General features: G+C 35.7%; 7 protein-coding genes across 7 annotated transcripts; all 7 read right to left on the bottom strand.

Moving 5' to 3' along the window:
• Positions 1-2,994: 2,994 nt before the first annotated feature.
• On the bottom strand, positions 2,995-5,590 carry LOC142976510 (trypsin, alkaline C-like). Its single transcript, XM_076119924.1, has 4 exons — positions 5,366-5,590; positions 4,711-4,876; positions 3,807-4,062; positions 2,995-3,322 (listed from the first exon to the last, which is right to left on the bottom strand). The coding sequence occupies exons 1-4, from the start codon at positions 5,409-5,411 to the stop codon at positions 3,032-3,034; spliced, it is 759 nt and encodes a 252-aa protein (XP_075976039.1). The 5' UTR covers positions 5,412-5,590; the 3' UTR covers positions 2,995-3,031.
• Positions 5,591-6,105: 515 nt separating this feature from the next.
• On the bottom strand, positions 6,106-9,758 carry LOC142976503 (trypsin, alkaline B-like). The gene is made up of 4 exons (XM_076119912.1): positions 9,648-9,758; positions 8,827-8,992; positions 7,038-7,293; positions 6,106-6,435 (listed from the first exon to the last, which is right to left on the bottom strand). The coding sequence occupies exons 1-4, from the start codon at positions 9,691-9,693 to the stop codon at positions 6,142-6,144; spliced, it is 762 nt and encodes a 253-aa protein (XP_075976027.1). The 5' UTR covers positions 9,694-9,758; the 3' UTR covers positions 6,106-6,141.
• A 696-nt stretch (positions 9,759-10,454) lies between these two features.
• Positions 10,455-12,542, bottom strand: LOC142976487 (trypsin CFT-1-like). Its single transcript, XM_076119887.1, has 4 exons — positions 12,482-12,542; positions 11,926-12,091; positions 11,133-11,388; positions 10,455-10,769 (listed from the first exon to the last, which is right to left on the bottom strand). Exons 1-4 carry the CDS (start codon positions 12,537-12,539, stop codon positions 10,479-10,481), a joined length of 771 nt encoding a protein of 256 aa, XP_075976002.1. The 5' UTR covers positions 12,540-12,542; the 3' UTR covers positions 10,455-10,478.
• Positions 12,543-13,912: 1,370 nt separating this feature from the next.
• On the bottom strand, positions 13,913-15,621 carry LOC142976526 (trypsin, alkaline B-like). The gene is made up of 4 exons (XM_076119949.1): positions 15,537-15,621; positions 15,066-15,228; positions 14,474-14,729; positions 13,913-14,271 (listed from the first exon to the last, which is right to left on the bottom strand). Exons 1-4 carry the CDS (start codon positions 15,580-15,582, stop codon positions 13,981-13,983), a joined length of 756 nt encoding a protein of 251 aa, XP_075976064.1. The 5' UTR covers positions 15,583-15,621; the 3' UTR covers positions 13,913-13,980.
• Positions 15,622-16,827: 1,206 nt separating this feature from the next.
• Positions 16,828-19,169, bottom strand: LOC142975056 (trypsin, alkaline B-like). The gene is made up of 4 exons (XM_076117738.1): positions 19,095-19,169; positions 18,442-18,607; positions 17,410-17,665; positions 16,828-17,115 (listed from the first exon to the last, which is right to left on the bottom strand). Exons 1-4 carry the CDS (start codon positions 19,138-19,140, stop codon positions 16,828-16,830), a joined length of 756 nt encoding a protein of 251 aa, XP_075973853.1. The 5' UTR covers positions 19,141-19,169.
• An 858-nt stretch (positions 19,170-20,027) lies between these two features.
• On the bottom strand, positions 20,028-22,176 carry LOC142976519 (trypsin, alkaline B-like). The gene is made up of 4 exons (XM_076119936.1): positions 22,034-22,176; positions 21,537-21,702; positions 21,079-21,334; positions 20,028-20,357 (listed from the first exon to the last, which is right to left on the bottom strand). Exons 1-4 carry the CDS (start codon positions 22,077-22,079, stop codon positions 20,070-20,072), a joined length of 756 nt encoding a protein of 251 aa, XP_075976051.1. The 5' UTR covers positions 22,080-22,176; the 3' UTR covers positions 20,028-20,069.
• Positions 22,177-23,074: 898 nt separating this feature from the next.
• On the bottom strand, positions 23,075-25,408 carry LOC142976261 (trypsin CFT-1-like). Its single transcript, XM_076119553.1, has 4 exons — positions 25,314-25,408; positions 24,629-24,797; positions 24,008-24,260; positions 23,075-23,419 (listed from the first exon to the last, which is right to left on the bottom strand). The coding sequence occupies exons 1-4, from the start codon at positions 25,357-25,359 to the stop codon at positions 23,126-23,128; spliced, it is 762 nt and encodes a 253-aa protein (XP_075975668.1). The 5' UTR covers positions 25,360-25,408; the 3' UTR covers positions 23,075-23,125.
• Positions 25,409-25,563: the final 155 nt, after the last annotated feature.

Raw genomic sequence — 25,563 nt, 5'->3', positions numbered from 1 at the left:
CTGCCCCTATTGGTCCTAGCATGCGGATATATAACCTAGAACCTTCCTCGATAAATGGGCTATCTAACACTGAACGATTTTTTTTATCGGACCAGTAGTTCCTGAAATTTGCGCGTTCAAACAAACAAACAAACAAACAAACTCTTCAGCTTTACAATATTAGTATGATTTAGTATTTATTAGATTTATGTCATTTAGAAGAAGGCCAATATATAAAACCATAATATAATACCATAGTTTCATCTATTTAAAACCAATACTTAGATTTATAGCAATACCGTTCGCACGCATTGTCTTACAATTTATGAAATCCTGAAATTATCATATTCTTAAGAAGTCGAAAACTACAAAAAACCATATAGCCTGTGGGAGAGTCCATTAATGAATGAGTATAATTAGTGTTTTGCAATTCAATAATTTATTTAGTATTGAGAAATGTCCTGACAATTATAAAAAAAATGCATTCAGTGATTCTTTATTGATACGGAACCTCGTATCTCTGAGTCCTAGTTTATAAAAGAATGGTTATTAATTGATTATGATAACGATAATTACGTTTACACAAACGTAAATAGGATTTTCGATACTATTTGCTACTGTATAAGGAGGCAGATATATAATCTGGTCCTCTGTTGTTATTTCAATTGAGATTAGGTGGAATTTTATTTTATTTTTCAAGACATATCTAATCTGTCACTAAACTTTGCATGATCTGCAGCCTGTTACGTACGTAGAATTACCTGATTAGTACAGTAATATTATACCTAGGCTTTACTTATTCTTGTATTTTTGTGCAGCTGCGAAGTGCATCTACACACACTTTTCCTTGTTCGTGCTTTTAAATTTGTTTTTTTTTGTTGTACCATGGTGCAAAAACATGTTGTAATTTTTTTTTCTTTTCTTTCTTTCTTTTTCTCCTGATAAAAAAATGATAGAAAAAATTAAATATTATAGTTGCATAAACTGCTTCTGTGGCGCGGTCAGTAGTGAATGTGTTTCGAATCCTGGGTCTTTACAAAAAATATTTTCTGAAATTTTCTGTAAAAAATTCTACGGAGACGGCCCAGATTTAGGAAGTTAAGGTAAAACCGTCGGTTATCCATCCTACCGGACTATAAGATTTAAGGAATAGAGAGTATACTATGTATTGCGCACACACTTGGACACTATAAAGAAGTCCTGCACCGTTGGCCAGTTCTACCGACCGTCGTAGCCGGGTATCAGCTAGGGCATCAAGAGGAGGTTATTTAAATAAGTTTAAATTTTAATTTAGTGCACGGATAGTTTAATACTTGTATTAACTAACAGGATACTTATTACCCCGGAGAAACTGTTCACGCCTAGATGTGGGCAAAGGCTAGGCTAGTTTTCCCATATTAAATTATTTGTCTAAGATTTTCAAACAGTTTTATAAAGACAGCAACAAATTGATTTCATTTCATATTTTAATATATTCATATTTATAATATTAAGGAATAGCATAATAAGAGATCGTTGTGGTTTGAAAGAAAACGTAGGGACAAGGACTGAAAAAGGGATGCTCAGATGGTTTGGTCATGTAGAAAGAATGCATGGGTGTAGATTGATGAATAAAATTTACTCCGCGGATGTAGATGGAAACATTGGGAGGGGCGCCCTCGAAATACATCCACAGATCACTTCAACTATGTCTTGAAAAAAAGCTCAGGTGCGTAGAACTCGTAACCGACGCTCATTTTTGACAAGATGTACGGATGTGAGTGAGGCAAAGATAGTTTGTAAAAATCGTACCAAGTGGCGTTCTTTGGTATCTACCTTGAAAAAGGCGTGATATTATTTATGTAGGTATGTATGACATGTATGTATTTGTAATATTTAGTATGAACAATGAATCGGTAAAAAAATATTATCCGGAAATGCTGGCCTAATAACGAACAATAAAAACAGTATTTGGGTTTTTCCAAGATAACATTATTTTCAATAATTACGAATAGGTATCAGTCAACTGATATTAAAATGTGCCGATGAGTAACGCTAGTAATCTTAAATCCCTTTTATAATCACGTCATGATTCTGTTAAAATTATACTGATTTACGAGTGGTATTAAATGGGATTGTGCAGTTCTGAGTATCCCGAATTTCAAGATTACGTATTTTTGCAGTTAAATAGACTTAAGAGTGTAAAATAAAAATGCATTATAGAAAAAGGATATTATATGGAAAAATAATACATTTTTTTATCGGTAAGTATCTAGATTAAAAGAATCGTTGCTTACAGAATCCAACAGTACTCTAAAGTAAGCTTTTCAATACATAAGTTAAAATGTTTAAATTTTCAATAACTCGAAACGTAATTATTACTTTAACACTTTTTTAGCACCCCTGTAAAAATCTGCAAGTTATTAATTTCATTACACCTAGATCTTATGAATCGGTTCTAAATTGTGTGCCATTATATCCAATGATGATGTCACAAATATTGATTTAACAAACTTTGCGCATCCGTATTTAATTCTAGCAAAAGAAACCATGAAATATGTTCCGTAAAGGGTCATAATCCTTCAAGTAAAGCGACAGGTAAAGCTAGTTCATTTATTTTACAAACACGAGATAATAATATCCTTTTACCCAAAAATCTGTTTATCGCCCGTTTCTTGCCTGATTACTACACAATATTATTTTTATCGAATCTTATCTACTTAATGACGATATAGAATAGCAATATGAGTAATTATTTTATCTTATTGTTCAAATATTGTGTTCTTGTCTGGCAGTGGGGTAATTAAAACAAGTAGTACTTTTAAAATGTTTGTAATAAATAATATATTATATACATGGCTATTAAAAAAACTAAACATATATGTAGGATTAAATAGTTTGTAATTTTGTAGCCCATTTTGTTTTAGAAAAAATATTTATAATGTTTAATAAACTAAAAAACCAGCATTATTTTCTGCGGTTAACACAATAAAACAAATACGTTCAAATCATCCAAAAATAAAAAAATGCAACACAAATTTATCAAAACCCATTTATTTGACATCCAAAAGTATTACGCATTAGCAGATATCCACGTAATATATCGAGGTACACCAATGTTGACTGAAGGATACAAGTCACTACCACACGTGACCGGGCCATTGTAGGAAAGAACACCGACAACAACACCGTGGTGGAAGATAGGACTGCCGGCGTCTCCACCACAAAGACCAGCGCTTTCTTCACGTGGACGAGTGCAGATCATCCCATCGGTGACTAAAACTCCATAACGGTTTCTACACACCTCTTGATCGGCAACCGAAAGCTGCGTGTGCCGTAGTTGTTCTGAATCGGAGTCGATGTGCTGTTGAAAAAGACCTTAATTAGCTTGTTTGTTGTTTGTCGTATGGTTAGTGGTCAACCTAGTGTCAAAGTTGTTCAAGCCGCCCGAAAGACCTTTGACATGGCTTAACGACTGTTATCTTATTAGACAACTACCGGGGCCGACTTTTTACGTGCCCTCCGAAGCACGGAGACGTCCAGCTCTAATACCACTATGCGGTCACCCATCTATGGATTGATCGCGCCAAGGGTTGCTTAACCCACAGATCGTTTACCGACCGGTGGGCGCAACTGGCTATAGTAATTTTATGGAGCAAATTTTGTGTCACACAGTATTTACGACTGTGTACTATTGTTGGTCAATTTTGTGATAGGTAGTCATTGAATCTGGCCGAGGGCGTTAGACCAGACTTTACAAGCCAAGGCTCTCTAGTAAGTTGTCGAACCATATACATATTATTATCTCACGTTGACAATCGTTTAATAACAAAGTAACTAATACGAACATGATATACTCCCCATCCAGCAGCCCACACCGGCTCATTAACAGCAACATTGTAATTCGGACCAGCGAACCGTCCAGGTTGAACAAAATCGTTGTACTGGATAAAATTGCGAAGGTGCAGGACAGCTATATCACTATCAATCATAAAACTACCCCAATTTGGATGGATGATAACTTGTGAGATAGTATGTAAGGTTCCACCATTAAGAGCGAATGATGAGCCGACGCGGACCCGCTGAGTTACCAGGGGATTATTTCTGAAATGAACAGAGTATTGTATTAAAAAATCTTTCGTCTATTAAGCAAATAATACGTAGTAGAGCAGCTGTTAACAAAAAAATTGAAGTAAGAAGAGAAGAACGATAAACGTTTTTTTTTTTTATTTTAGAACAGACAAACAAAAATACTTTGCTCCTTAGCTTAGAGCTGTGAACAATATATTTATTCTGGGACATATTCAAATGTATCGAATTATCAAATCACTAGCGCGGTTTTTTACAATTGGAAATGTTGACTAGCAACAAAAATACTTGAATAAAATAATTCGAGCAAAATACACTAGGCGCGCTGATTTACATAATAAATAATTACTTAGTTACCGATAACAGATATCGATAGTCGCCCCCGATACTGAAACATACCAGCAATTTGACGTGACAGACAGAGCAAATTACCTTCATATTTATTAAATTACTAGCGGCTCACCCCAGTTTTGCACAGCTTAAACAGCTATTTTACGAAAAATCCCTTGCTCTTGAATCACCCTAACTAAGAACTGCATCAAAATCCGTTGTTAAGTTTTAAAGATTTAAGCATACTTTCATAAGGATAGACGCGGGAAGCGACTTTGCTATAAGTAGGAAAAATGGTTTAGTATCAATACAAAAAAAGTAGTTTCCACTTACAAAATGCATTGAGCGGCAGTGAGTATAGCTCTGTTATTGAGAATAGATCCGACGCATGTTTGATGCCAATCATGAAATAAATCTCCAGAGGATATTATAGATACTATCGAAGGATATCTATCGATGGTTGTCACTGCTCCGGCGACTCTGGCAGTGTCACTTGCGGCTGAAAATCATACAAAACTATTTTGTACAAAATGCTATTTAACATCGTGGTTACTCTTCATTCTTTGGTCGTGACGGTTTAGCCGTTCCACCAGGCTATGAGAGGAAAGGATTAGAGAGTGTACCTGTGTATTGTGCACACACTTGGCTACTATAAACAAAGTCCTGCACAGTTGGCTGGTTTTAATGAAGCTGGCCGCCGTAGCCAAAACCGGCTTGGACAACATACTCTTCATGTCGATAACGTCTAAATCTTGCTCTAAAGGAGAATGCCTGCGTTAGGAAGAAATTCCTGCGAAAATCTTATATTGAAAATCTAAAGGGTAGCTTAAATGGATTTTTTGAAACTAAGGTCTAATGTGCATATGTGTGAAAAGTTACTTAATAAAGATCGTCTAAAAACTACACATTTACGATACCACCTCAGTAGAAGTATATTTGAAAGCACAAATAAGAAATACAAGCTAAGGATTTTACTGTTTTTAAATACCTGTGACAGCAGCAACGCAGACCACCAAAAAATTAATAGCACGCATTATTCACTTAAATCAAATGATAAAATATAATGAACGACGTTACTATGTCTGAAAAAAAAGTCATATAAACTGAATGCGCACGATTAACTCAGATATGTATTAATGTTATCAGTTTTCAGCCGATATAATAAGAGGATTGTTTTCTATTTCCTTAGTAATCCTCCTATCGGTGTAAAATGTTTCTCACTGACTTAGTTCTGTTGAAAATCAAATGAATATTCACAACGATTGTTATCACTGATAATTATTTTGATTCATCATCATAATTGGCCTTTATTCCATTGGAGATGATTAGTTAGTGTTAGGTAAAATTAGTGCAGTTTCGTTCGTGGATTTTAAGGCATATGCTGGAGCGGCAGTCGCGACCACATTAACGACTGATAAAGATCCTAGATAAAAACAGCAGGTTTGTGGCGGCTTGAAGTTATCCTTTCGAAATCATATAGTCCGGGGTTTTAATATTAGCTTGGGGAAAAAGTCTTTTCGCATTAAAGTATGCATGAACTTGTAATAAAATGTCTTTGGCTTCAAGAATCACAAATAAGTACACATTTCATTAGGTTTCTTTCAGTGAGCTCGTGAGGTACCCAAATATCGAGCTTTTTTGTGCAGAGAAAAGATTTTTTTACAAGTTTATACATACTATAATGCGAAAAGACTTTTTCCCCGATTTAATATGATAAAAAACACAATACACATTTTCAAGATTTTTATTTTGTTCGTTTTACAATTACGCGTTGTTCTGAATCCAACCAATATATCGGGAGACGCTAATACTGACTGTAGGATGGAATGCGCTACCACATCCACCAAAAGAACCGAAAGACAGTACACCGACAGTGACGCCGTTGTGGAAAGAGGGACTACCGGAGTCAGCAGAGCATTGTCCAAAACCTGCCTCACGCGGTAACAAGCAGATCATGTCGTCTGTGACCAAGCCAAGTGAATGACGATTCTTACACTCTTCATGGTCTAAACGATATAGCTGAGTGTGACGTAGCTGCTCAGAGGTGGCTCTGTCGGGCTGTGGAATAAAATGTTTTATTATTTGAAGTTTGAAATTTCTTTGTAGAATTAGTCAATAGTATCAGTACCTCGATTCTTTATCACTATTGACTACCGACAACCGGCTAGCTATCGAAATTTTGACGTTTAGAATGTTCTGTCAAAATGTTTGCTACGACACCCGTCAGAGGCGCTGATCAGATTTTCATACAAAATTTCTCGATGACAGGTCGGTTGTCAGTAGTCGATAGTAGTAGAGAATGGAGCGCGATTCTGTACAGTCGGTACTGTCGAGTATCGAAATTTTGACATTTAGAATGTACTGCCAAAATATTTCCTACGACACCTATCAGAGGCGCTGATCAGATTTTCAGCGGCCGTTTAAGGGAATTCTTTACTTTATCTTCTAAATTCCAAACTATAACACTCGATAGTAATGGTTTTAGAGAATCACGCTACAGATCACGGCCTGTAATTGTACTTCAAGCAATGCTTTAAGAATGTAGCAAATTAAGGTTAAATATGTATGTCCACGTTTATACCCAAATGATATTAAATAAAGTTTCAAATGAGTTTAGATGGAAATACTGAGAGTTTAATAAAACTTTGGTGTATACTTACACGGAATATTCCCCAGCCAGCAGCCCACACCGGATCATTAGCGGGGACGTTATAAGTGGCACCGGCAAACCGACCTCGTTGAACCACGTTACTATAGGTTATAAAACCGTTCAGGTGTAAGATGGCGATGTCATGTTCCATCCTGGAGGTTCCATAAAGCTCGTGAATTATAACCCTGCCGACACCATACACAGTTCCACCACTTTGAGCGAAAGAGGAACCTACGCGTACACGCTGACTTTCAAGAGCAAAGGACCTGTAACCAAAACAGTATACTTTTATTATTCCTTTTTTTAATCGCCTTTTACTAAGTAGGTGTCCCAAGCTTAAAAAGACATTGAGCCATTTTTATCTTGTCAATTAATTTACTGTGCTTCTATAAATAAATTAAAAATGGCATCAAAAACATTCTGTAAAAACCTCAAGTCTCGCCGTAAAAAGTTGTGAGATCTATATAATACCAAGTCGATTAATCTATTTAGTCTCTACTTAAAGGACCTTCTGTCTTAAGTTATTACGTATGTTATTATCATGCCAATTTAAAAAAAAATACCTTTAAAACAAATAGACCGACCTGGCCATCGCATGATTTGATTATTAGTATGTATCACACTACACAGCACGACGAGAAGTTAATGCTCCTGAAATGTTAATAGCGAATTTGTGTTTTCTTGCGATGACCAAGTCGATCTATTTGTTTTAAAGGTATTTTTTTTAAAATTGGCATGATAATAACATACGTAATAACTTAAGACAGAAGGTCCTTTAAGTAGAGACTAAATAGATTAATCGACTTGGTATTATATAGATCTCACAACTTTTTACGGCGAGACTTGAGGTTTTTACAGAATGTTTTTGATGGCATCTCACTTCTTTTGTAGAGCGAACATAAGTCCGATTTGTATGGAAAGACGTTATTTTTTCATAATTCAACATATTTTCCTATGGGAATGTTGTTCAGTTTCATGGGCTAAACACCCTTATCCACCCTATACCCCCTCCCGTTATGCCTCATATAGTAGGTACCTATTTACACCTATTTATTTTATTTTCTACAGTAATAATCATTAATTAACTGCAAATGTAACCTTGTAATCTTATACATTTATATGGGATTACAAAGTTATTGTTGCAGTTGGTGTATTTAGAAAACTGGACTGAAATTAGAAAATATTTAATTTTTCCTATGATTAAAACACTAAACCCTATTTGTATTCTAAATTTTAAGCTTCTAAGTCTGCTAGAAGTACCTTAGACTTTTGATGATCGGTGAGTCAGTGAGTCAGTGAATCAGTGAGTGACAAAATTCAAAATTTTAACAAGTTGTCATTCTTAAACTACTGGTTCAAATTGACTGAAATTTTAAATATACCGTGTTTATACAATGACTGATTAGTTGCTGAAAATCCAGGCTTCTTGTTTTATCCACAACGAAATTATAGGGGTGTCAAAAATAGGCCGAATTGCTTCGAGAAAAGGATGTTACGGCCGTGCCGCTTTTTTTTTTGCTCGACTTGCGGGGGCACTTCCGTGCCCCCAGATATTGTAACCCAAAGATTGGAGATAAGTGAGCTACAAAAGCAAATTCAAACTTGTGCAAGTGTAAGCGGCAATTTTTGTCAGAAAAACAATGATTTGAGACACTATACATTGTTATTTTCTTCAAATTATGGTGACTAATACCTACGTTATATTGAAGCAGCAATGTACTAAAGTGACGTACACTAGTTCCTTTCCATTGACAATTAATTATTTAAATGTAAAATTTTGAAGAAAAACCTTTACTTACCCTGTACAGTGAGCAGCAGTCAATATAGCTCGGTTATTGAGAATAGATCCACCGCAAACTTGTTCCCATGTTACCAAATTTCTAGCGTTGGAGATTGACACCATGGAAGGGTAGTTATCGATTGTAGTGAATGTCCCTCCGGCGATCCTGATACTGTCACTTGTGGCTTGAAAATATTTGAACAAAATTTGAAGGTCAAAAAGCATGAACGTTAAAAATACTGCGCCACTTTGTCACAATTATATAGTATAGCTGACCCGCGCAACTTCGCTTGCGTCACTTAAGAGAGAATGGGTCAAAATTTTCCCCGTTTTTGTAACATTTTTTATTGCTACTCTGCTCTTATTTGTAGTAGCGTGATGATATATAGCCTATGGCCTTCCTCAATAAATGAGCTATCTAACACTAAAAGAATTTTTCAATTCGGACCAATAGTTCCTGAGATTAGCGCGTTTAAATAAACAAACAAACAAACAAACTTTTCAGCTTTAAAATATTAGTATAGATTGTAATCCTTGAATAAAACCTCTAGCCGATCCGGATATATGATTTTATTGTACAGAAATAGCTCGACAAAAAGAAATTAGAATCGTTTGCAGTGTTTTTGCTATAAATAAGTGAAAGTACTGTTGCTAACAGTGTCATAAACTCACAAACGGCAATGAAACACACTAACAAAAAAAGTAGCTTTTCATATCGATTATTGACTAAAACTTTTCAAACGTTGCCAATATAGTATATGGCTCAAATAATTTTGGAAACAAGCCTAAAGTAAAACGTTAATATATTATTAAAATTTTAGTTAATGATGTAATAAGTACCTGAAACAGCCGCAACGCAGAGAATCAAAAAACTACACGCCCGCATGGTTGATTTAATTCAAACAACTAAATGATGAATGAATTAGCATTTTTTTGGAGAAACCCTTTATATCCTAGATGGTATTTAGTATTTATCAGGTGTGTGTATCTTTTATGACGATTTTAATGAAAGATAAATTGTTATCTATTTATTTATAGACTCGATATCTTGATATTATTCGACTCATTATAATTCTCTAAGTGCAGGAACACTATAGCCCCAAGCAGCGCGTAAGGTATTCAACAAATATACGAAATTGGAAAAGTATTTCATACATAATATGTTGTCACCTACAAAACAAAATTATGGGTATTTTTACTTATTTTTATGACGATGTGATTAGGAATATTAATTAATGCCTTATTTACGGAAATACCCGGGGTAAAATTATCGCTATCAGTGACATTGCTGTTTAGGCAAAAACCCACTTTTGCTTTAAATTGATTTCTTGATAAGGAAGAAATCATTATTTGGTAACGCACTGGTTCACCGTTTTGGCCATCAATAACACAAAAAATCCATAGACGCCATAATGTGTACGTCATGAATTGCTGGTACATTCTATATTCCATTACTCGTAGACTAGTGGGATAGTGACAAGCGAAGACTAACTTGCAGGCTTTATAGGCTTTCTAAGCAATTGAGGCTAAGAACTCTTATCCTTATCAATCTTTGCTTGTCAAGACAAAACTCTTGAACAATATTTTACTTTGAAATAATAAGAAGCACATAGACATTATAATTGAAATTTTATTTCGTACGTCTCGTACATCCAATATATGGTTAAACAATTAAGCATTAGCTTGTATCCAAGAAATGTAATCTGATACGCTAATACTGACTGAAGGACGGTCTTGGAGCCCGCATATACCACCAAAGAATGAAAAGACACCGACAATGACGCCGTTGTGGAATATAGGACTGCCGGAGTCAGCAGAGCATTGTCCAACGCCTTCTTCACGCGGGACTAAGCAAATCATGTTGTCAGCCACTGCGCCCTCGATGTAACGCGTCTTACATACGTCATGATCCAAAACCCAAAGCTGGGTATGACGTAGTTGTTCCGAAACTAAACTGCCGTGCTGAAAGAAAAGAAAGTGCAATTGGTGTTAAAAATAATTTTTGCATCAGGATTTTTTTATTTTTTATTAAGGGGTTGGTCTTTAAACCACATTACAAAATATACTATTTATTTAGTACACAAAATACAAATAATCGGGATCGTAACGTGAAACCGCAAAAATATTTGCAAACAAGTATTTCGGTCTTTTTTAAACCTTTAACCTGTCCCACTGCTGGGCCAGGGTTTCTTCCCAAACGCGGGAGGTGTTAGGCCTTGAGACCACCATGCTAGTCAAGTGCGAGTTGGGGATTTGCATGCCGTCAAGGAATGTGCATGAACAAACGGTTTTAGTAATTTTGTTCATAATTTAGAGTTCACTTACATAATATATTCCCCACCCAGCTGCCATTATAAGGTCATCAGTAGCAACACGGTAATTGGCACCAGCGAACAAACCTGGCTGAGCAACATTACTATAAGTAATAAAACCGTTGAGGTGTATGATCGCAATATCATGATGGAGATGGAAGCTGCCGTAACCGGGATGAATGATGACATTGCCGACACCGTATACAGTTCCACCACTTTGAGCGAAGGAAGAGCCTACGCGGATACGCTGGATTTCGTAGGCAAACGATCTGAAACGAAAATATTAGTCTTACCATATTATTATTATCACCGTCACTTACCATTAGGTGAGATGAGAGACGGATGCCTAATCAAATCTTTACATATAGTTACTTTGGTATAAAGCAAAGTTACTTCCCGCGTACTTCTTACTTCCCCCTATGCCTGTATAATATGAATCAAAGTCACTTCCCGCGTCTGTCCCTATGTACCTTTTTAAATTTAAAATTTTAGATTTTAAAATTACACAAGATTTCTAATGCGAAGTCATAAATTAACACATTTTTTTTGCTTTTACATTTGAAACGCTGGCCAAACTTTACGAGATAGATCAAAAGCAATCCTCCCGCAGTGGGTTAGAATAGGTGGTTGAAAGTCAACTTGTATTTTTCCTAAGTTATACGCGAGCAAAGCCGCGCGGATTCAATAGTATCAAATAAAATAAAATATTGCTAAGAAAATCATGGTTACGATCAAATAGATCCATTATTATTTAAAGGATCTGTTACACCTATAACTAAGTAAAAAAACGTGTAACAGCCACTTACCCAGTACAGTGAGCAGCAGTAAGTATAGCTCTGTTATTGAGGATAGATCCACCGCATTCCTGCTGCCAGTGCACCAAGCTTCGAGCATTAGAGATTGACACCATCGAGGGATAGTTATCAATTGTGGTCAATGTACCACCAGCAATCCTGGTGACGTCATTTGCAGCTGAAATTTTTGTTACAATTAATTATTGCTAGCTGTTATTGCCATTGTAGGATAGACAAATAAAATCACTTCGCATCTTCTTAAAATCCTTTTTTGTTTCTTAGGGTCAAATTTGACAAAGGCGCTTTCCTTCCATACCACCCTATCGGTGGCAAAAGCGGACCAGCCTTTTCAAATGCGTTCAGGTCATCCCGTGATCTTTGTTAACTTATAATATATGATTTATTTATTTTGTTGCACGTGATTTGATTAAGTAGACCACTCGAAGCAAATAATTAAATTAAACATAATAATAATTTAATCATAGTTTTATGTAATAATCTGTATTATTTTGATATTTTTTAAAGTCTAATAAGATGTTTAGCATACGTAATAATATGAAAATATTACCTGAGACAGCCGCAACGCAGAGAACCAAAAAAGGAATCGGACGCATTATTGTTTTCATCCCAATGTTATTACAAAAAATGAGTTGAGATTTTTTGGAGAAACCCTTTATATCTCACATTCTGCTATTATTATTATATACAATCATATCAATACTAATTAAAAGATATAAAATTCCGATACATCATGACTCGGGTCTTTCATTGGAGTGTAATTGATACGATGATCACGTCTGTGGTTATACAGAGGTTAAGGTAGTCCTAGCAATGCCCGCCCCCGCTCGAAGTAGGGCCCGCATCAAAGGCGGGCCGTCACCGGCTAGGACGCGCAGTATCCGATTGGAGGTACCGCGTCTTGGCCACCTTATGGTGACCTTGGAAGAAACACCGTCAGGTTTTTAGTCGGTATGCCCAAATTTAAAGCCGGAACGCCTTGCCGGCGGGAGAGCCCGACAGACCCCGCTTTCCTCCCTGGGGCGGGACGTGCAGTAGTGCATTTTCCAGACGTAAAAAAAAGCGCTGCTGTGTCACTAACATCGCGCGAGGTTTTCGTTTGATTCACATTCGTTGCAATAAAAATACATTCCCAAGGAGATTTGGCTTTTGTCAGCAAACTCAACCAACTATACCGTGCATGGCTGCTGCACCATCTTAACCGTGCAATGTTTCAACTGTATAAAATAACTGTGTAAAAAAGCCTTTGACAGCGTATGGCCAAAGGAGTGTCGCACAGAATTGATTAAGAATACCAATATTGTAAAAACTGATCGCCGACGTTATTGCCCTTAATATAATGTTAATAAATATTATCAATGAATCAAGAATTTGATGAAAACATTTACATCCCTGATAATGTACTATCCAACCGATACTAACTGTGAGATACCAATTTCATCAAGGTATAGATTTTAAATGATTTTGTTCTTTATAAAGCTTTCGTTGATAGAACATTTGGAAGTGGCTTAATATTGTTTTAATTTTTATTCATCTAAGAAAATAAGCGTGAGCAATGATTTATTTTGTTGACTACTCAAAATTTTATATCCCTTTTCGTTTCTTTAAACATTTTTATTTTAAGCAATACCAACAATCAATTTGTGCATAATTCTAATGACGTCTTTCTATTGTTTCAGGTACTGTCAAATAATTTAGCTGATATAGCCGCACCGAAGAAAACAGAAGATTGAATCAAACTATTGTTGCACTTATGCAAAGGATTTTACTTGTTAGTGTAAATTAACTGGTGACGAAGTATTCACTATAATAATAATATTATCAGTACAAGAATACAATTGATTTACCAAATATCGATATCTTTTAGATATATGTACTTAATTGGGAAATTCAATAACTTGGGAAACCCATGTCCGGGCTTGATTGATCTGATATTAATCATTTAAATTTTCATTTATTACGTTTTTGCTATCGACCACAATAAAACAACAGGTTGAAAAACACACATGAATAATTTGATAACATTTATTTTGTTCATAATGTTGTAATCTATGCATTTTCTTGAATCCAAGAAATATAACGGGAGACACCAATACTGACTGAAGGGAAAAAGTCGCTGCCGCATACTCCGCCGCCAAAGGATAGGACTCCGACAATGACGCCATTGTGGAAGATAGGGCCACCAGAGTCAGCAGAGCATTGTCCGAAGCCTGCTTCACGAGGAAGTGCACAGACCATACCCTCGGTAACAGCACCTCCGATATAACGCGTCTTACAGACGTCATGATCCAAAATCCAAAGCTGAGTGTGCCGTAGCTGCTCAGACAGAAAACTGCCGTGCTGTTGAACAAATTCTGAGTTTAGTATTTTCTAGATAAAATGTGTTGCAATTATTCACTTGCAGATCTAATTATTAATATATTTATCTATCTAAAAGAAACGCAACACTCACAAGTGGTAAAAACGGCAGATCGCTAAAATATATACTCAAACAGTATATCTAACCAAGAATTCTTTGAACAAAATTGCATAGAACACATACATAATATACTCCCCATCCAGCAGCCCAAACGGCGTCATCTGCAGCGACAGGGTAGTTGGTCCCAGCGAACCTCCCAGGCTGAGCTACGTTACTATACGTAATAAAACCATTGATGTGTAAGATGGCGATATCGCTGTCCAACATAAAGCTACCGTAATTAGGATGAATGATGACTCTTCTAATACCGTATACGGTGCCACCACTTTGAGCAAAAGAGGAACCTACGCGGACACGTTGACGCTCGTAGGCAAATGACCTACAACAGAAATAATATGTCGTGTTCTAGTAGATTTTACAGTCTATAAATAAATATCCGTAGCACGACTCTACAATAGTACTCTAGAGTATCGGAAGTTTGACAGTTAAAATGTACTGCCAAAATAGTTCTTACGACGCTCGTTAGAGGCGCTGATTAGACTTTTTACAGAATTTATCGAAAGCTGTTGTCGGTAGGCGATAGTGATAGAGAATCGACCAACAGGTAACAACTGACAAAGTTTTTTCCGGCAAACTATTTGATAGATATGGTTAAACGGGGCCTTAAGAAAACAAAAGTATCTACAAATAAAACGATGACAAAACATAAACTTACCCAGTACAATGAGCAGCGGTAAGTACCGCTCTGTTATTGAGAATAGAACTGCCGCACGATTGTTGCCAATATATTAAATTTTCAGTGTTCGAGATTGACACCATCGTAGGATACTTGTCGATGGTGGTCAATGGTCCCGCAATTCTGGCGGTGGCACTTGCTGCTAAAATGTTGATATAAGTCCAAATGAGTACACAATTTACGTAAATAGAAGTAAAATTTCACGTCTATCCCAATAATACACACATTTACACACTACTTATTTTTCATCATCTTTTCTAGGTAATGAATCAATTTAGTTCTAGTTGTAAACGAATTTTACAGGTTTATATTAGTCAGCCGTAGCAGATTGGCACATCATTAGTATAAATTAAATATGAACAGTTCAATGAAAGAGAGGGCTTACAATGCGAAACGGAAAAATAGAATAAATATGTTTAATAATATGATTTATATATTTTAGAGACATACCCGAGACAACTGCAGCGCAAAGAACCAAAAAGCTAATCGCTGTCATTGTTATTTCCAAACAAAGAATAGTATTTTCATTAGGAGAATCCCTTTATAGCACACATGTGGTAATCGAAAGATATAAATAAATGACATTATCAAATCCAAGATAAAAGAAATTGCCTTAAGCTCGCATACATAATTTTACTAAATAGGCAAAACCCGTACCCGGACTTAATTGATTTCATAATATTTATAATATAATTCTTCTGTAAGTGTGTATCTTACTGACTTCTTTTAAACGACTGGACCGATTTTGATGATTTTTTTTGTGTGAGTCAAGGGGATCTGAGAATGGTTTAGATTCACAAAAAAAAAGAAATATAAAATTCTCGCTTCACAATTTTCGTTGCTATACTCCTCCGAAACGGCTTGATCGATTCTCATGAAATTTTGTGAGCATATTGAGTAGGTCTGAGAATCGGCCAACATCTATTTTTCATACCCCTAAGTAACAATATGTTTTTTTTAAATTACATGGCCAAACAACGTTCGCCGGGTCAGCTAGTATGATTATAAATTATCATTGAAACAATAACTTCGTTCATAAAAAATTGGCAATGATGTCTATTGTCCACTATATTCATAAATATTTATCATCCACATGATATTAGATTTTTCCGTCTTTTAAAAAATATAATGTTTCATTTACAACAACTACATTTACATGTAGTTTCTTGGATGGGTTAAATATTTCGCGACCATCAATTACATTTAATCTTGTGCTACGTATTATTTTGTTAAAACCATATCTGAAAATTTTAATTATCAATTATAACAATTAAAACCATTCATCATAGATTATTTTACGTTTTTCAGTATACTACTTTATGCTCGACTACACTATGCTTTCTACTTTTTGCTTTTTAAGTATATAGGGAAAATCGAAAGTATAAAGAAACAAATGTGATGGGAACACCAATATCAACGAAACCTCGCTAACTGATTTATGTTTATTTATTATTTTGTACAATCGGCCGGCATATAAAGCACCTATAGCATAATTATAGCAATAATCTTTTTAGAAACAAAAAGTGATCCGATCTAGTCTAGTGATTTTACTTATTTTATTTTGACAATAAATTAATGAAAAAGCTTTGAACAAAATGGACGGTCCCAGTATTATATTTATTTGCATTTTTTTGTATGTATTATACCTAATAAACCAATATAATATTGTGTAAACGTCGAAAAGGGTTAAAAAATACACACGTAATTTTCTGTGATTTTTATTCATAATGCCCTCGAACAATTAGGCATTCTCTTGAATCCAAGAAATATATCTGGAGACGCCGATACTGACTGAAGGATCAATATTGCTGCCGCACACATGGCCCTTAAAGGACAAGACACCGACAATGACGCCGTTGTGGAAGATTGGACCGCCGGAGTCAGAAGAGCATTGACCGTTGCCGAACTCGCGAGGAAGTACGCAGATCATACCCTCAGTGACTACTACACTAAAACTTTGTCTGCATTGAGCCTGACTGACGATCCAGAGCTGGACGTGACGAAGTTGCTCGGAGACGGTACCGCCATTCTGTAGAAAAAAATAGTTTTAATTTAATCCAGAATTTACACAATACGCATTAAATTATTTACGCAGGATACAATCTGTGCCGGCTCTAATAATCAAAACTAATCACTAATTATTAAAATAGGAATGGATTAGAAATTAAAATCGGCAAATTTTATTTTAAACTAAACGCCATTTAATTATTTATCAAAAAATCATAACCTTTAAATCATTTTAACTGAAACTTCAAATATTCATCTCAATACACGTAACACATTTAAGGATTTAAATCAAAGAATCTGAGTTTTATACACTTACTACTGATATTCCCCATCCAGTAGCCCACACTGGATCACCAACGGCAACGTTGTAGTTAGCGCCAGAAAACTGACCAGGTTGAGCAAATTCATTGTACGTGATAAAGCCGTTGAGGTGAACAATCGCGATGTCACTGTCCATAATGAAATTACCATAGTTGGGATGTTGGATCAATCTGCTGACTCCAAAAAGAGTTCCTCCGCTTTGAGAAAAAGAGGAACCTACGCGTATACGCGTTCTGTCGTAGGTGAATGGTCTGGAAGAAATCAAATTTTAAACTTTAAATTTATTTATCTTCAAATTTGTATACAATAAAATGTTTCAGCAGTCCCTACACTAAGCTTGTAGCTTGTATCGCAGGGGCTAGATATAAATTAACAATATGCGCAATTGCGCAATCAGGTTTAAAAAGATAACTTAACTGTAAAATTACGTAGATTAGAGACAAAAAAATATGGTTTTTAACAATAAAACTTTGTTATAAAATGTAAACTTAAATAGAAAAAATAACGGAATAATAGTTAATTAATTTATTTAGGCTTCATATACTTACAACAGTAATGTATTTGGCACTAATGGAAATCGCAAAAAAAGCATGCAATCCGGTGTCTAAATGACCGCTTTTACTTAAATTCGATTGTCTAACACATTACACGTTTTTGTACGGGAATTTATTTTAATTTAAAGTAAATAAGATTATATAAATTAATAAATTAATTAAACCCATTACTGGCCCACTACTGGGCAAGGGTCTCCTCCCGTAAGGAGGGAGGGGTTAGGCCTTGAGTCCACCACGCTGGCCAAGTGCGGGTTGGCCACTTTGTATGCCTTCAATAAATGTTTTAAACCAATTTTTAGGCATTCAAGGCTTCCTCACGATGTTTTCCTTCACCGTTGGAGCATGAATTATTTCTAATACACACATAACTTCGAAAAGTCATTGATGTGTGGCCTCGGGTTCTTATACCAATTGAACTTATACCACTCGGCTATATAAATTAATAAACATTAATCGTGCTTATAGGTACTTACCCTGTGCAATGAGCAGCAGTAAGGATAGCTCTAACATTGAGAATAGATCCACCACATTCTTGTCTCCAAGTGACGAAATTTTGCGTGTTGGTGAACGACACCATCGAAGGATATCTATCAATTGTAGTCAATGATCCCCCAGCAATTCTGCCAAGGTCAGGTGCGGCTAAAAAAGTTAATAGTATAAATATAACTACTGAAGGTTAATTAGAAGATAGACCACTTTTGAACCTGTAGGGTAAAAGGACAATTAAACACAGCAATTATCTTAAACATCGAGTTACCTAAAGTATTCGGTGTAAGCTTACTTTAGTTTGCAAAGAAATGGTAGGAAATGTTGGTGATATTATAACGATTAAAATTTGAAAAGACCATATTGTCAGTACATGTTAAGGAGATTAAAAAAACAATAATAAATTATTTATTAGGTCGGGGAAAAAGTCTTTTGGCATAATAGTATGTATGAACTTGTAATAAAATCTCTTTGGCTTCAAGAATCACAAATGAGTACACGGTTCATTAGGTTTCTTTCAGTGAGTTCCTCAGGTACCCAAATATCGAACTTTTTTGTGTAGATAAAAGATTTTATTACAAGTTCATACATACTATAATGCGAAAAGATTTTTTACCCAACCTAATATTAATGTAAATACCTGAGGCAGCCGCAACAAAGAGAACCAAAAAACTAATCACGCGCATGTTGTCTTCATTGAAATGTCCGATTGTTTTTTAAAAAATCCTTTATATCCTAATTGGTACAGGATTATGTACGTACTTAATCGTAACAATTAAAAGATACCAATGTTATCAAATAATTAATTTAAATAAGAGGATTTGGTTCTTCTGCTATATAGTTGTCTAGAGTTCCAGTTTATTGTGTAATGTTTCGCAATACAAATAATTACCGTAATCATTTCTTTGAGCTTTTTCATATCTGTTACCACTACCAGCGCGAGATTGGGAAAGTAGGGTAGGGTCATCACTTGAGGATAAACGTGCGAACTACTAAGTGGACCAAGGGCCATCCTTAGACCCAAAAAAGTAATACGTTTATAAGTTCCAAGTGTAAAATATTTTTTTAATTTAAAAAGTCAATTAAGAAAAAAAATATCCACAATTTAATAAAACTTGCGCCTAAATCAAATTGATAGCACGTATCTTTTGGACAATAATTAATTAAAGTAATTACTAATTTTATATCGGAACAATTAAATGATTATGAAAATTAATCGTTATCATAATGTCCAATTGTGAACATGAAAAACATCTGGCTCAAAACTCAGTGACTGACGCAAAAGACGCTTTAAATAATGATATACTGGAACACGATGCCGGATATGGTTAGAAATCGATGTAACAACCAACATTATAATGTTTTTGCTGCCATAGATAGTTAGTTTGCAATAAATTATACTTAAATTTAGTTTGTTTTTCATTTTTAATCACTTTTCTGTCGAGCCCCATATATTAATTAAGTAATGTAATAATTACTAACAGGTAAGATCTATTTTCATTCCATACTTAACCGGGATACATAAATAAAATCACGTGGATCGTCAAAATTAAAAAATAAAATATACTTCGATGTTTTTAAAGATATTTATTTATTTATATCTCTACACAACAATTTATGCGTTAGCTTGAATCCAAGAAATATATCGGGAGACGTTCATGTTGACAGAAGGAATGACATCGCTTCCACAAACTTGACCACCAAAAGAAATCACACCGACAATGACGCCATTGTGGAAGATAGGACCACCGGAGTCACAAGAGCATGTTCCTTGGCCAAACTCACGACCTAGCACGCAGATCATAGCGTCAGTGATCATCGAACCAAAATGAGTCCTGCATTGAGCTTGACTGACAGTCCAGAGCTGAACGTGACGTAGTTGCTCGGAGACACTGCCACCGTTCTGTTGCAGAAAAAATGGCATTAATATGATGATCCATAATATTAGTGTTTTTCTGTAGCAATTGTTGATGTAAAAATGATTGAAATGCGAAGGGTATGCCTAATGGAGAAGGTTGGTACTAAACATCTATACTAATATTATAAAGCTGAAGAGTTTGCTTGTTTGTTTGTTTGTTTGAACGCGCTAATCTCAGGATCTACTGGTCCGATTTGGAAAATTCTTTCAGTGTTAGATAGTCCATTTATCGAGGAAGGCTATAGGCTGTATAACATTACGCTAGGGCCATAAGGAGCGGAGTAGCAATGAGAAATGCTACAAAAACGGGGAAAATTATGACCCATTCTCTCTTAGGTGACGTAAGCGAAGTTGCGCGGGTCAGCTAGTAATGCATAACGGTGAGGTTCGATGAAAGTGCCATTACTAAGGCGCCCGTAGCCAGTTGCGCTCACCGGTCGGTAAACGATCTGTCGGTTGCGCAAACCTTGGCGCGATCGTTCCATAGATGGGTGACCGCATAGTGGTATTTGAACTGGCACGTAAAATGACGGTCCCAGTTGTTGTCAATTAAGATAACAGTCGTTAAGCCACGTCAAAAGTGTTTTGGGCGGCTTGAACAACTTTGGCACTAGGTTTACCACTAACCATACGATTAGTAGTAGTGCAATTACAATTATTATTAAATAAAATTTATTTAAATGACAAAGCCTGGTACAATACTTACATGAGAAATTCCCCATCCAGCAGCCCAAACTGAAGCACCTAATGGAACGTTGAAGTTGGGACCAGCGAACCGACCAGGTTGAGTATTAGCGTTGTAAGTGATAAAGCCGTTCAGATGCAAGATCGCAATATCACTGCCCATAAGGGAGCTACCGTAACTGGGATGTCTGATGTATCTGCTGACTCCGAACACAGTTCCACCGCTTTGGGAAAAAGATGAACCTATGCGAACACGCTGTCTATCAAGAACGAACGGCCTGCAACAAAAATAAAGAAAGGTTGAACCGCATAAAAAAAGATGTAAAAAATAACGTCTTGTAAGACCTTATACCCGGTACTATCGAATAAGCGATTGACTCTTTAAAACACTGAATTCTTGCAAAATACGCTAGGGGCTGTTGATACTGGTAGGAAGCGCCCAATTGGTCTTACAAAGTTTATCACCTTTGTTTGACTTACCCAGTACAATGAGCAGCAGTAAGTATAGCTCTGTTATTGAGGATGGATCCACCGCATTCCTGTGCCCATGTTACGAAATTTTGCGTATTGGTCAGAGACGCCATCGACGGATACCTGTCGATGGTAGCCAGTGATCCACCGGCAATTCTGACTGAGTCTGCTGCGGCTGGAAAATGTTAAAGGAGAAACTATTTTTATTTTTCATAATTGAAATCAAAATGACTGTTTTACTCGTAAAATTTAATTACATACATATATGTATAGATGAGCTTCCGTCCGTGACTTCGTTTGAAAGTATTTCTAGGGGGAAAATATCCTTTGCGGAAATTGGTACCTGATAGATTATTACCTAGATGGCAGGCTATAAACTAATAAAACTATCTGTGTAGTATCAAAATTCGTCCGTTAAAGCGTGATTGATTCACCAACTATCCAAACTGTCGTATTTGTAGCAGTAAATTGTTACAGGTGGTAAATGATTTTGATGATCTAAATACCTGAGGCAGCCGCAGCGCAGAGAACCATAAAAGCGACCGCGTGCATTGTTGCCTTCAATCAAAATAAATGAGAATCAATTCATCAATATTTGAGAAGTAATTTGTTAATGTCAATCGTTCATATGAAACGTATCAGGGAACTAATTATATGATACTGTTATCAAATTATCAGTATAAGAGGATTGGGTTTTTTATACTTTCATAATTATTTTATATTTTTTTGTTATTTATACAGTAGCGAATAAAATTAAAGGGGAATCCTTGATATCGTAAGAATCAGTAGCGCGATTCTCTAGTCTCAGTTGGTACCACCAAACATAGTTTCTTCGACACCCGCTAGAGGCGCTGATTAGATTTTCATTAAACATTGACAATACTCGATAGTGTTAGAAAATCGCTCGCTTATGATGTTTGTTGAATAATATAATTGATTCAGGATGAGTAATTATAATGCTGTTATTACTACGACAGCATCCCTTAACTATGAGGAGTAAACCGGATCATACGGATATGCAGATCTAGATTAAAATCAAATCTAGACCTTGTCATTAATGACGTATTCTAAAAAAAAATATTTTTCGGAATATTTTCCTCTTACCTATAAAACGTTTCATACTCCGTAGTGCAGTAGTTTAGGTCGCCAAGCCGCTACCATTGCGTCGGGAGGTCGTGGATACGACTCCCACAAGGAACAATTATTTGTGCGATCTAAAAATAATTATTTCGGGTCTGGTTGTACTTTGTATCCGTTCTTTGTATGTTTGTTAAAATTCCTGCGACACAATAGCAGTTCTTAGTGCGGGAGTTGTCTTTTTTAAAGAAACGAAACAAAAATACTAAGTACTCATTGCTCTCGAATCTTCTAATTGCTTTAAATAATACCTGGTTTTAAAACTCAATAAAACTGTGGGTTTTACTTCTTATCAGATTTTTACATTGATTTAGCATTTTATAAACTTGTGCATATTAGCCTACAGAAGGTACATTATTGATTCATATTTGGTCAATTCAAAGGAGTATTTCAAAAAATAAAAACGTATAATATTTTCTTAACTTTTAATACATATCTTATAAAAATTCTATAAAATTAACTTAAGCATTATTTTGCAACCACCAGACGAAGCTGTTGACACGGGTGTTGACACTAGGGTAGTTGGCGGAGCCGCACTCTTCAGCGTGAGATGCAATACCGATGACAACGTCGGTGTGGAAGAGAGGGCTGCCGAGATCTCCCTCGCACTGTCCACGACCACCATCAACCCAACCGGCACACAACATGGCGTCAGTCACTTTTGTCTCAGTTTCAACGTAAGCCTGGCCACATACCCCTTGATTGATGGTCACGAGTTCCACCTGACGAAGCTGCTCGGATTTCTCACCGTCTTCCTGTTAACAAATCAGTTAGAGAATTTTAGTGGTCGATCCGTGTATTAGGAAAAGTGCCGCGTACGAACATTGCAAACATCCCTATTTTTTGTAGCGGGTCTTACTACCTAAGAAGATCGAAGAATAAAAACCCTCATCCCTTTCCAACGCATTATCTGCGTTTGATTTTATCACGGAATAACTAGCACATACTATTACATAGAAGACCGCTCATTTTATCTAACACTGAAAGAATTTTTCAAATCGGACCAGTAGTTCCCGAGATTAGCGCGTTCAAACAAACAAACAAACAAACTCTTCAGCTTTATAATATTAGTATAGATATATTATATTATATCAAAAGTAATATCAAAACCTTATTTTTATTTTTCTACGATAAAAGTAAGATATTATGAACGTCCTTCATTTGAAATCCTCAATAGAACGAGTTCTCTCTCTCCTCGGTTAATTGCAGTTTGACAGTTATTTTCTTGGAAATAAATTGTTCTTTCAGCGGACGCTGATTTCTTTCTCATATATCGCCGTTCCTTTAAACAATAACCGAAAGCGGAGTGCGCTTGAACCAATTTCTTGCAACAAAATACTTACGTTCTTTCCCCATCCAACAGCAACAACTCTCTGGTTGTCGGGAACGATATACAGTTCACCAGCAATACGGGAAGGCTGGATGACATTAGAGTAGACAATAGCGTTGGCCACTCTCAAAATAGCGATGTTGTTCGTCTTGTAGTCGTTGTCGAACTCAGTGTGGATGATCATCAACAAAAGGTTGTAGAGAACACCGCCGCTGTTTCCGTAAGAAGAACCGGCACGGATCGTCCACCTCACAACACCAGTTTGACTGCAAAGTTTAAAAAGAAACGTTAACGTACTTTTTTGTTTTAATATTACTAGCTCCTGGATATCATTGTCTCCAAGCGACTTCCAATAGGAAAAGTTCTCTATTAGGCCGATTTTTTTAAATATAAATAACAAGATTTTGCCATTATTACCTGGTCTACGATCTACCATCCTAAAAGATTACGCTGTTTAGATGTGATGGCGTAACAGATTGAAAAAGTTACTTTCGTTCCATAATATTCTAATAAGGATAGGTGAACTAAAGAGAATAAGTAAAAGCGTAAGCTTAACGGATTTAAATATTATACGAAGCGTGTTTTTTCTTATTTATAAAAATAGTCAATTTAAGGTAAATATTTCTTAACTTACGTAACGCAGCTGGCAGCGGTGGCCACAGATCTTTGGTTGAGGATGAAACCGCCGCACTGCTGTGTGTTGGTGACGAAGTCCGGAGTATAAAGGATAGCAACCAAGTTGGGGTATTGCTCAATAGAGGCCTCTGTTCCTCCCGCGATCCTCAGGGAACTGGAGGGACCGGCTGTAAAAGAAATATTTTTTGCTGTTAGATAACACACACACAACACACATTCATAGCCCGCATTCGGCCAACATGGTGGACTCAAGGGCTTACGGGAGGCTCTTGCTCAGCAGTGAAACATTAATGAGTTATTTAAAAAAAAATAATCTAGATTATGTATTTGTTTATCAATCTTCGTGTAATTAATTGAATTGAAACAACATTATTTCGAACATTCAATAAAAAAACAAACTGTTGTAGCTACAATTATTAACATTAAATTAAATCATTGCTATATTTGTTTGACACAAATATTTTAATTATAAATAAAACGAAATAAATTGATCAAACTTTAATAAATGAATACTATTTTGCAATCACAATTAGTCTTATCAATAAAATTAAATAATGTTCGGTTTTAAATGCGTTAAGTAGACATTAAAATAAACTAAAATATGAGAATAATATTTTTTTAACTAAAAAATATATTCAAATAAGATATTTATGTCCAAAACAATATAATTAAAGTAAACATACCATAGACTGCCGCTACGCAGAGGCTGAACAGAATGAAGGCGCGCATCTTTAAGTGTCACGTACTGTCAAGTACTGTCCCTAAATAAGGGCACAAGCATTTATATACTGAAATGGACACTAATAATAATACTTTCTATATTATCTTAATAACTATCTACTCAATGGAGATTACTGGTTTTAATTATTAGGGATCATTTTTTTTATTATCGCGGTGCATCAATGTTGCGCAACTGAAGCGATGTATTAGGTA

The sequence above is a fragment of the Anticarsia gemmatalis genome, chromosome 1 (genome assembly GCF_050436995.1).
Source record: "Anticarsia gemmatalis isolate Benzon Research Colony breed Stoneville strain chromosome 1, ilAntGemm2 primary, whole genome shotgun sequence".
NCBI lineage: Eukaryota > Metazoa > Arthropoda > Insecta > Lepidoptera > Erebidae > Anticarsia > Anticarsia gemmatalis.
Note: the sequence above shows the minus strand (reverse complement) of the source record. Positions and strands in the feature narration are given on the sequence as shown.